The sequence below is a fragment of the Lagopus leucura genome, unplaced genomic scaffold (genome assembly GCF_019238085.1).
Source record: "Lagopus leucura isolate 7727_CA_CO unplaced genomic scaffold, USGS_WTPT01 Super-Scaffold_100002, whole genome shotgun sequence".
NCBI lineage: Eukaryota > Metazoa > Chordata > Aves > Galliformes > Phasianidae > Lagopus > Lagopus leucura.
In genome coordinates this window covers 58,397,514-58,410,114 of record NW_024962263.1, presented here as the reverse complement: position 1 = coordinate 58,410,114, position 12,601 = coordinate 58,397,514, and the positions used below count along the sequence as shown (strand labels likewise).

Genomic DNA, 12,601 nt, shown 5'->3' with positions numbered 1-12,601 from the left:
AACGTCCAGCAGAATTATAGACTCAGCAAATTGCATAGCTCCTCTTTTGATAGCTTTAGAATAAATACCATCCTAATAGCCTGAAAAGTATTGACAAAGACCTGTCTTGGCTTGTCTGGTCCATTTAAACTCTTATTTTAGGAATAATTTATGATAATATGTTGAAATAGGGCTCAGCTCTTCATTGAAGCCTTTGTTAGAAGAATTAATTAATTCAGTGCACCCAATTTATTCAGTCGATGCTTCTGAAAAGGTAGCCCATTCTCCAGAAAGTCCAGAGGTTGAGGATCTTCCAGGTAACTGTATGCAGTGCTTTACTGCTGCTCACATCAGTCAGTGCAGCAGTGACGGACAGGCTGCTCACACTGGCTGGCTATGCCACATCGCCATAAATGATTCCATTCATTACCTTGAGTAAATACTTAACTGCTTGGAAGTGATTGCAAACACTCCAGACTTCTTAGTTTCTTGCCATGGTCACAAACTGTCCTTCTTCCCTAACATAGATACAATCCCACAGCAGGACAGGACAGCTATATGTAGCATTTCCACATGAGCCTCAGAATAACGTAATACGTAGAGGACTGAACAATGGCACAGATAAGATGACTATATAGTAATTCTTGAAGATATTATGGTGCCTGACAGTATTGTTTGGGGATACTTGCTAGGGATTATTCTGCGCAATTGCAGCAGAAACATTGATTTACTCACGTTCTCATCGAGACACAGATTGTGCACATTTTTTTTTTTAAATCTTTGGATAGTTGAGATACCTGGTAGCCAATGGTGGGACAAAGACATCCTGTGTCATAAGGTTAGCAGTAGGTGGGAGCCACCTGAGAGCCTGCCATGAGATGGTGAGCTGACACATTTATATGTTCAAGGACATTTGTAAAGAAGGTTAAAGAAGAAGCTCTGAATAAAAGCCAGGATTTTGGAATAACTGATTATTTTACCAGCAAGAACGTAAATATAACTTGTCACATACTGGAACAAGCAGTTAATGGGAAAGGTCACTACAGCAGTGACTTGAGACAAATTAGACAAGTGGTGAATTGAACTGCAAGTGAAAGGCTGTTGCTTTGGTAATAATAAATACTGGAAGTGAGTATAACTGGAAAATCAGAAATGAAAAGATCAGATTGGTTTATAGGAATTTATATTTCACTTTGGTTTACAGTTTATTGCACTGAAATTTATCATCTTCTGTTGCAACCCTACTCCAAACTATCCTGGGTAACATTCGGTAGTCAAAAGGTTTGAGATTCCATCTGGGGTAAATCAAGGTGAAACAACACCGAACGATCAGTTAACACTTTTATTCAAATAAGGAATAGCTTCAAATTTACCTGAGGAACTTGATCATTGGTGCCATATAATAAGAAAAGCCCTGTTAGTGATAAGCTATGATGATATGCCTTGTGTTATGTTCTAACGCACCTTCAAAAGAGAGAGAGAAAGATAGAAATAGAAAAGTGAGTCACCACCTTTGGATCCAGCGATGTCGAGACAGATCAGGGTTGTTCCTCTGGTGGTGGACATGCAGCCTAACTGGCAGTCTTCAACTCACAGCTTCCCTGAAAGGGGAAGCTCACTCTTTCTTTAGAACATCCCAGAAATGAGTCTGGGCCTTGAGCAGTCCTCAGGCCCCTGTAAACACTGTGATTGAGGTCTGGCCTTACGCCTGCACAAGCATTGGGTCAGAGGGACTTCAGGGGGATTTCGTTCTGTCCCTACCAAAATGTTCACTTAGATGGCTCTCCTTGGTGCACAGGCACAGTTTATCTCCCTCCTCCACTACATTTGCCCGTTGTAATTCAGCAGATCTGCACAGACTTCACAAGATAAGGAAATCAGTCGGGAGGAATACCTTGCCTTTACAAGGCTCCATATGCCATTAAGAGGAGTCTTCTACCAAGTGTTGGGGGACATGAGCCCTTTTCCTTCTCAGTCTCTTACATCTTCATTTTATACTTTATGTGCATCTAGAGGAGATTCTTAAAGCTACTTCATTAAAAATGGCACAGGTAGCCTGATGAGGTTACCAAAAGCATTTTGATGCCTAACTGCCACGGGAATAATTTGGACTAGGCTTTAGAAAGCTAGACAAGTAGTTGTCTTCATGACTAGGTCTCCAGATGTCTCTCATCCTTAGGTGACACTGATTGGAAAGGTGCATTTTCACAATTGTCTCATAAAAGGAATTTCAGCCTTTCTTTCTATGTCAGAAGTAGTTGGATGTTGTAAAGTTATGAGAGCTGGCAAAGGGAATAGGAGCATCAATTCTATGCTCAGAAGTGATTGAAATACCTGGACACTCAGCACTTGTTGCCAGCAGTGACTAAACAAACAGAAGCCCATTTGCAGATTGGAATTTAAGTTGGATTAATTCCTCTGATCTTAATCTCCCAGTTATATACTCCAAATGGCTCGTGAGTGTGCTTTGAAGTGACTGTAGCAGAGTTGCAGGTGTGCTAGAAGAGACAGCCAGATACCTTTGTCCCTCACTCTCATCTAAATGCCTCTAGGATCTGAACGCAAAGCAGGCCTGATCCCAGGTGCATACATTTTTAACATCTAACACATGCAAGGCCGGGCCACCTGCTGGAACTCTTCTCAGAGTTTTTGGCTGGAAAGCCAAAGTTTTTAGTCCAAACATCAGTCCAAACATCTGCCTGAAAGCAGTTGAAGGCAGTTGTACCACAGCCACCCCAAGGCCTGGCATGCTCTAGAAGAGCACTTCCCTGTGCCTCCTGGTGAAGCCACGCACAAGACACTGGGCTAAGAGGTGCAACCAGAGGAACTCTGTCATCATCTCTGATCTCTCCTCCCACATCATCCCACTACTACCAGTATCCAAAATGTTACACACTATTGCTTAAGGCTGCAAATAGTAGAATATTTTTCAGTAGACTGTCAGTTTAGATCCAGCTTGATAGACAGTCTTCTCAGTGTAGCATACTTGAATAGCTCTATACGTGATCCCAACAACAAATTTCACCAAAAGGGAAAATACATTTCTTCCATTTCATCCTGTCTCATTCAGAGCAGACCTGCCTCCCTGTATCACAGCTTCAAACTGATCTGGCAGAACTTATGTTCCTGCACCAAATACATCAGGCCAATGCAGCACGAAACACAACATGGCTGTGACTTGGCACATTTGAAAGGTCTTTGACAACTGTGATTTTCTTCCCTTTCAACACAAGCACAATTCATTTTCCACGCTGTTTTATTCTTTGGCCTCCCCACTGAGTCTGCTGTGAGGTAAATTCACAGGGATTAGGGGCATTTGGAGTAGGGAAATAGAGAGTGAAAGGACAGTAGAATGAGTTCCCCACTTAGATCAAATTTTGTACTTCTTTGTTGGAACTGTTCTGAACTTTATCGAAACTTTGATTATAACTAGGGATAAATCTCATTCTTTTGATCTAACGTGGCTTAAAGCAAATTTAAATATTAAGGATTCCTTAGGAAAAACTTGGAATTTCTGCTTTTTCCTGCTCTTCTCATTAAAAGCTTTACTACCATCCTAGTGTGTGATATAAACAGTTGCTCCATTTTTATTCTAACTAGTACTTGAGGTCTGTTTCCATATTTTTCTAGGGAATAGATATATAATGGCTGTTGGTAAGGATGATATTCTACCTCCATTATAACAACTAACTTTTTTGGTATAAGCTCATTTTAATCATAGCTAAATTCCAAAAGAAACAGAGCGCATATTTTGTGAAAAGCACGTGGCCCTTCCTCCAGATCTTCAGGGTCCTCTGCCTGACCGCTTATCAGGTCAGGCCCCCACATGAAGCCTCAGATGAAAGAAAATACAAAGAAAGGAAAAAGTCTCGGATTCCTCTTCAACACATTTTGTTACTGACAATACAGACACTGATTATTCCCCATTAGAAATGAAAATACGAGCATCAAAGATAAGGCTCAAAGCGAAAACATTTTTTTCTTTCTCCCCACAGCTGTTGTGTGATGAGCATCCACACAACATAGTTTGGTCCCATACTGCAGTTTCAAATATTAACGTTTTCCTCAAAGTCATGGGAGGTAGTCCAGAAATGAAAACCCACTGTCTGTTCTATCTGCATCAGACCCACAAACGTCTTTTAAAACTGGCACATTTATACTGCGTTTCCCAAGCTACCAGTTTGCCAGGGTGTGCTGACAAAACTCCAAACACCTACACTATTTCTTAACATATAAAACCTTTACATATTTGAGAACAGCATCTCATACATTGCTAAACATTCATTCAGTCTTCACTTTGTCTTGAAATTGAATTCAACTCTCCTCAGAATATTCTGAAATGTATTACATCCAATACAAAGAAGCAGCACTGATCAAGATCAGACATAATTTCTCTCTCAGTCTGGCTGATACTGTCATTAACTATTGCGATGATGCACTGACTTCAGTTAATGCAATACTGATGTTCATTTGCCTGTAATCATGCCCTGTATTAGTTTGATTAGACCTACTGAATGTCTGGTTGATGACAAAACCCCATTGATTACACATGGTCTGCTTCTCATTTCCAGTCAAGCTTTCTGCCTTGAGACATGAATAGTTTCATTAATTAGGTGATCCAAGCACGTTGACAAGCATTCAAGATAGTCAGGTTCTGGCATAATACTCCAAGTATTATAGATTCATTCTCCATAGTCAATGAAAATTCGGTTATTCGTTTAAATGAAACCTGAATCAAATCCGCTTGGTGTTCCTTATATTTGATTATGGTCCCAGAATATATACAGCACAGATTCCACCTACGTTTAGATGCAGTTATGCTTCACAAGGAAAGACACCAATTATTTATCTGGAATATCAAGAAGTATGAAACGTAAAGAAAATCCCTAAAGAAATCTAAATAACAAGAACAAAACATGACTAGCTAAAAGGTAGATCTTCACAAAAAGTTGTGGCTCTAAGTCACTATGGTAAATTGAATTTTCTAACACTTTGAAAACATCTGAAGTAAAATGTTTAGGACAGTTCGTTCCTATGTTGGCATTGCCCAGCAAGCATGCTATCTTGCATTCCTCCTCTTTTCTTTGTTTTCCTGTCAGATTGTGGAGATCATTTTCAAGTATTTTCTCCAAATTAGGGTTGTAGAACATTTCTGGATGCTACTCTTCATCTTAAGACTGAAATCAGTGGAAGAGGGCTCCCACCTGTCTTGTAACTGGAAATGGCCTTTTTTTTTCCTCCTCCAAAAACAGTCTAATCCCCAAATCCACAGTGGTATTTAAATAAGGCAGAGCCTGATCCAGCAGTAGATATTCTTCTCAGGAAGCACCAGGAGTGGAGCTGCTCCCCAGGGCAGGAGTAGCCAGGAGTTGGGGCTGACTACAGTCTGACTGCAGGGCTGGAGGGCTGGCGGGCTCTGCCAACAGCCCAGGCCCATCAAAGCAAAACAAGGAATCAGAAAGTCCAGAAAGTCCAGACAAAAACAGCATATAGGACTTCAGACAAAGCTACCCGTAACACAGGTTTCAAAAACCATTTACTAACGTGTATACAGAAATGAATGGGGAAAAAGATCAATCAGTATCTGAGAAAGCACTTGTAGAAGTTAAGCCCACCACACATGCGTCCTAGAAACCGGCTGCACTGGATATTTTTGGGCAGTAATAGAACCACTGGCACAGAAAAGCATTTTTCATGCCTGTCTCCCTTCTAGCCTTCAGAAAATACAGTGCCAAAATCCAGGGACTATGCTCGTGAAGGCCTCACTTTGTTTAGTTATAAAGATATACTCCAGTGGTCAGCAGTGAACCTAGACTGATTCTGAATTCTCATTTCTAGCAGTTGGATTTCTGCTCTCCTGCAACAGAATTCTGAGAGCAGTCACACCAAAGGTGTTGAAGACCACCAACCCCAATAACATTTCTTAATTGCTTAAAAATGAAGAGATTAGCAGTGGCCATAGTATGAATGGTTTTATTGCCATCTGACATTTTGTAATACATTGTTACCATTCCAGTCCTTAATATGTAGACTAAAAAAATAAACCATAGATCTAAAAGTACACAGTATTAGTTTAACCCATAATCAATACAGAAGTTGACTCAAAGTCTGCTACATAGGCACTTTATAACAATGGAAGAGAGTCATTTAAATCCACGTTTCAAGGCTATTTAACACTAAATTCTGAAAGTTACTTCCAATAGACTCAACTACCCACAAGAGCTGCTACCTGCTCACTGAGAGATTCTGTGTACGGATGTACTTACGTATATCAAAGCAGTAATACTCTCTTGTGCTCACTGAGATGTCACAAAGTATTTATTTGAAAAACTGTGCAATACTCAATGCAAAACTTAATTGGTCTTTTTTTGTTTAAGTGTAACACAACTATAACCAAATACATACACTATTTACAGGGTGTTAATAAGGCTGCTTAGTTTTTAAAATCTGACTCATTGTACAAACAGGACAGACACACGATGAAGAATGTTGTAGATATTTCCATGAAAGTTCCAAGCTAAGCACTGGGGCAAAAAATGCCCCAGCTACTCCATAAGACATTTAAGCTGAAGCAGAAGTTACTTCTAAAGCAGTTCCACTCTAGCACAGAGCTGAGGTTTCTGGAGAAGAAACAAGCACTTGATGGCCCCCCAGGCAATCTGAATTTCCCACCAGTGTTAACATCTGTGTGACTTTGCACACTGCATATTCATTTACACAAACGTAAGAAAGCAAACCCAATTATTTCAGAAAAAAAAAAAAAAAAAAAAAAAAAGGAAATTTTTCTAATAATGCATTTTCTTCAGGAAAACATAATGATATATAAAGTATATATATATATAAACAACAAAACACAATTATCAGCATACAAAAATATGAGTTCAGTATCTTCTTATAACTCAAACCTAATGATGAAAAATCCATGTATCCTGAGACAGGTACATACTGTGCATCTAACTTACCAATGCCAGTGTACTGCTAGAGTACAATTAGGAATTACCTGCATTTATCAACAATTACAGAGATAAAATACACAAAGCAACGCATTAGCTTTGGAAACTCTCCTGTCTTCATAACATTAAACAAGAACAGTGCAAAGTATGCAGACAATGCTGGCTGACATAACCATGAAGTAAAGTAAGAAGCATGGAGCAATATGTATATACACTAAAGTTACCAATTTCACCATTTAAATGAAAATAAATGAAAGATACTTTCCTTTCTTGAGCATCATGGTTAGTCATGATGTATATACTCACATTCAAGCAACTGTCTTAAATACGTTCATGCTACATCCGACAATCAATTAATTAAAAAAAAAAGATCAGTTTGCTTATGGATCTCTCTTCCTAAAAGCAGATCAATAAAAACTGCTTTCTTTTTCCATTAGAGTATTTTAATAAATGAAATATGATTACTATAAATCCTCATAAACTTAATTGTTTTTCCTCCAAAGGAGCAGGAAGGCAGTTCTGATACGACTGACTGCCTTGAAAACAAACAATGAAACAACCTCAAAACTCAATGCATCTGCTTAAACCCATGAAAGCTGTCTAAAGAGACACTGAAGGTGGCAGCTTTCTCAGTGGTCACTCTGTTAGATGGTTGCTTCAGCTGAAAGCAAGGGAATTTATTTTAAAATGGACTCCTAACAAAAAAAAAAGTCATTTTTTGTATTCATTTACTTTTACAAACTGCGAGGACAACAAGCATTATGAAATAAGTAATTTGGGAAACAAGCCTGAATCAATACTCATTTCTCAGAATCAAGATTGTTTAGCATCCTATTATTTAGCAGCGGTGCTTACAAAAAAGCCAGAGATCTTCAGGTTTATCTTAAAACGGAGATTTTCTCCAAGCATGAACCCATGGCAAAATAACTGTTACATGGCCCTTAACAATCCTTTCCCAGTTAAATCTCTTAGAGACAACCAATGAATTACAGCAGTATTTGGTAACTATCTCTGCGGATTCTTGAATTTATTCCCAGAAGAATTACACTTGTCTTGGATGAACAAGTAAAAACTCCATACAGAATGCTTCCCCTAAGTCAGTACAACACATTATCATAAAAATAGGCTGCATAATCTGCTGCAGTAGAAGGAAAGATTTCACAAGCTCTGGGTGATACAGTTCTTGTAAATTATCATTCTTGGTCATCTCTTCTTGTCATCTGGATATCTAAAAATTTACGAAGCATGAACATTCTGTGTGGAGAACTGAAGTTTTTTATTCTGCACATTGCATAAGGATTAAAGACACATCCTATGCTTTCCAAACAAGAGAATTAGCTTTAGTCATGAACACACGTACATTTATAATTAAAGAATGAGCTCCCTGTATGCCCATCAACATTAGATGTGCCACCTGTGCGTTCTGAGATCAGAGGGCCAAAATAATAGTTAGAAATAATGAAAAATATCGACTTTTGGAAGAAAATTTGAGAAATTAGGCTCCTACATTTGATAGACAGTCAATGGGACATGTGCCTCACCTCCTCTGAAAGTCCCCTCTCTACATGTTACCTTACCACCCAAGAAACCAGGGCTTAAGTCAGCCAGCATCTCTGCTAAACAGGCACATGATTTGCAGTATAGGTCGCCAATGAAGTTCACAGTGCCAAATAAGTTTTTGAAAACTCCCTCTGAATAAAAAAAACATGGAATAAGGAACCAAAATTAGATAAACAAAGGAGAGGCCAAGATTTCAGATGCACACTCCTGAAACAATAACTGCAGAATTTGGTCCAGGGACTGGCTCATAACTGTTTGTCCCTCAGCATTTGCCAATGTCTGTTACCCTCTGCTTTCAAGTGCAAAACAAAGCAGATAATTACCATATTGTACAAGAGACTGTCTGGGCATATTTGCATTCCTATCAGTGTCAATGAGATTAAAAAAAAGGATGCAACCAATTACAATGTGCAGCAGATACTGTCTTTTAGGTTGTGTAATTTGTCCTGTTACAAGAACCAGTAGCTCTATTCAGCTAAGAGCTTGTCTTACAGCAAAAAAATATAATAAAAAACATAAAATACGCATGTGGGCAGATCTCACTGCAAGATCTGAGCATGGCCTGACAGCCCCATTTGCAGCATACCGCCATCGCATGCTCTGTGGCACCATCCCAGGCAGGAGCACTTTATGGCTTCTCTGTACTTCTGGTGTCTGAGCAAGCAGAAACTGAAGCATTTGGGGCACTTTTGCCTGGAGCAGGGTTTACTCCAGCCAACACTGCCTCACTGAATAAAACACATCCAAAAATATGAGATTCTGACTGGAATAGCAATTCTATAGATCATGACTCATGTGCAAGCATTAAGTCGCATTAGACAAAAAAAAGCGAGTTACTAAAAGCAATACTTTCTTTTTAATCAGGAAAATTAAAGTCCCACTGCTTCCAACCAGTACTAAGTAGTGAAGGCTTCAAAACACAAAGGACAAATTGTTACTGAAGTTTGTTACTGCAAGTTTAAAGAAAAAAATCCTACACTGAAGGATGGACCAGTAATGGATATGACTACTTACACAGAAACTAAAATATATGTGCAGACATATTTACCTGTGGATATATAAAAATATTTATTTTCTTAGCAAAGTTAAAGTCTGTGTAAAAACATTAAGAAAAGGGTAGGAGCCCTAATTCCTCCTTTGGAGAAAAGTAACAAGTCTCCCAGAAATCCTACGTAAAGAACACTCTTTGCAAGAGTACATCTTTTGAATTCTCACTTCATTATGGATTCATGTATTTTTGAAGATTTCATAAATAATTAGACAAAATTTGGTCTAGAAGTGATTACTAGAGCATAACTATAATCAGCTGCTGTACAAAAAATAAATTTTATTCAAGCACTATATCAGTATAGGTCCAGCTCCAATAGAATGTGTAGCTACTGCTAAAAGGAGAACTATTGCAGAATATACTTTTTTGCCTTAATATATTCACAATCAAAAACTTCATTTAGGGGCATTTTCTCTGAAAATACTTTGGCTAAAAGAATGGCCAAATCCAAAGATATTTTCCCTGGGCCCTCTAAGTATTCAGCACAATTTTCAAAATAAATCTGTCACAATTATAAACAATGAACAAGAATTCTATATTCTATTCTATATTCTATGCTACATAAAACAATACAGACAAAATAAGGGAATTGGCGCATGAAACACCAAATCATGCTTCCACTTAAAACGCATCGTTCCAGTTTAACATAACAATAGCATCTCACTGTCGATACCTCAGTGTTGATTCACTAGCCTAATGCTGTACAAGAATATACACAGCTCTGAAAAACTCTGAAATCTGAGGCAAAATAACGTAAAACATCCACTAGACAGAGTCTGAGATTCAGGCTAATTATAATGGCAGTGAAAACAGGGGAAAACATCAACTTCATATGCCATGTAGGTACTCCTAAAAGGGTACAGCAATGGCTGAGTTTACTGTGCTTACATGGGGACGTTTATAGAAGTAGTCAGTCTGTAGCCATTAGGCACAAGTTCTGAGGTGAGTTTTTAATCTTTCACTTTCATTTACATTATGTCCTTGAAACACTGATGTCACTATTTTCAGAGGTTATGGTGCTGACAGGAAAAATAAAAAGGGATTATCAGTGCAAAGGGCCAAATGTGAGGTGTATGCTCATTACCAGGCCTAGTTTATTTAGGCTTTTATTCCTTCCACAAGAACACATCCCCGGGAGTGTACAAGTGAAACCATTCTCTCTGAACAAGACATTTGTTTTCAATCTGCTGGCTATGCCTACTGTGTGGCTGAACAAAACACATCAAAATGAACCTGATTCCAGTGTAAAATTCCTAAGGAAGACTCCCATTCTACTGGCATACAGCTGGAGGGCACAAGTTCCAGAAATGCTTTTAGAAAGTCATTTTTGCCAATAGAGAATATGATATTTCTTTCTTTATCCTGAGTAAAGGTTGGTTGTTTTTTATTTATTTATCAAAGGCCCAGGAACGTACTGCTATAGTGCAGTTAGCTTTTGTCATACAGTTCCAGTGTCCTAAAAGCCGTTATTTGATTGTTTCCTTCATTCTTCTCCAACTGGTGGTGGTGGCTGGCACAGCTTGTATAATCTGACAACAACAACAAAAAAAACAACAACAAAGCAATTGTTACTCTGAGCATTCAGTCATTATTAAAATAGGTAAGTTTAGAAGCAAGCTAAATCTAAATCTTGTACTGCAAAACAGCAGGTACTGAATTCAGTTTAATAACATTGACATAAATGCAGTAAAACCTTATTCGCGAGCATGATGCTTAAACTGACCATCCATACTGTTATTAAAACCCACATATCTCTAAGCATTTTAATAAAGACATCTCTGTTTAGTCAAATTTTCATACCTCTGCATCAGAGACCCGCCAGGACAAAGCAAGCTTCACTAATCCAGTTACCAGCTGTTGCTCTGAATCTCTAAATACTTTTGGTTGCTCGGTGAATCCAATTGCCTCAGTTTTGGTGTGCTAGCATAGAATCTGACCTCACTGTAACAGTTCCCTTATAAAACTGAAGCCACTTGGTCTTGACATCCAAGAACCCAAACAGATCAGACCCACAATATGTGAGCACAAACTCTTCACCACTTCTACATTTTAAAAGGATTCTGGATTTCCATTAATGCCTTTTGCATGGACTTACAAGCACCTGCTAACATGTATTAGCAAGTGTTAACGAGTGTTAGAAAAGTTGAACTTATGTTAGGAATATTGAAAATAAATGGCAGTCATTCTGACCTCAGGCTCATTAAGGGAGATATTTTTTTCTGTAAGCAATACCAGCATACAGTATCTCCACTAAAACAACAGCAAATAAAAACAGCAGTAGACATTATCTCATGTGCAGATTACATATTTTCCTTGGGGAAAGGAATAACAAAGAGACGAGATCAAGTGTGGTGTGGCAAGGGGAAAAACTATTAGAAACCAAAATGAAGAGACACAGCACGTGCATTAATACTTAACACAAAGGATATATGAGGTTGGAGTACTAAAACAGAGTAAATAACAACTGGCTTGTTAGGTCAAGATGCAAGAAGATAATAAATGATACACTGTTTTTGCTATTATAGATATTTACGAAGCTCACAGTATGTGAGTTTTCCAAGAATGTTTTACAAATTTGCTTAAACATCACGTTCATTTATGTGACCATGTTTTAACTAATCAGGAATTTCAAAATCACACTACAAATCAAGAAAGAAAACAGAAGTCTGAACATGTGGCTGGGACTCTTCATTCTAAAGAAAACAAGGCTGAGAGGGGATCTCATCCATGTTTATAAATACCTTAACTGCAGGAGGCAAGTCAATGGGAATGGACTCTTCAGTGGTGAGCAACAGCAACAACAGAACAAGGGGCAACAGGCACAAACTGGAACACGGGAAGTTCCATCCAAACACAAGGAAGAACTTTATTTTTTGTGACAACACTGGAACTGGTGGCCCAGGGAGGTTGTGGAGTCTCCTTCTCAGGAGATGCTCCAAACCTGTCTGGACACCTACCCGTGCAGCCTGCTGTAGGGAACCTGCTTTAGCAGGGCGTTGGGCTAGATGACTTCTAGAGACCCCTTTCAACCCCTACAGTTCTGTGACTCCAGAAGCAATTC

At 38.6% G+C, this 12,601-nt stretch overlaps 1 protein-coding gene across 1 annotated transcript in view; it reads right to left on the bottom strand.

Annotated features, from left to right (window-relative positions):
- Positions 1-7,643: 7,643 nt before the first annotated feature.
- PREX2 (phosphatidylinositol-3,4,5-trisphosphate dependent Rac exchange factor 2) overlaps positions 7,644-12,601 on the bottom strand; it is a 173,521-nt gene continuing 168,563 nt past the window's right edge. Inside the window, exon 40 of the mRNA XM_042868947.1 lies at positions 7,644-11,069. Coding sequence (XP_042724881.1) covers positions 11,024-11,069 — 46 coding nt within the window. The 3' untranslated portion in view covers positions 7,644-11,023. The remainder of the gene's footprint in view (positions 11,070-12,601) is intronic.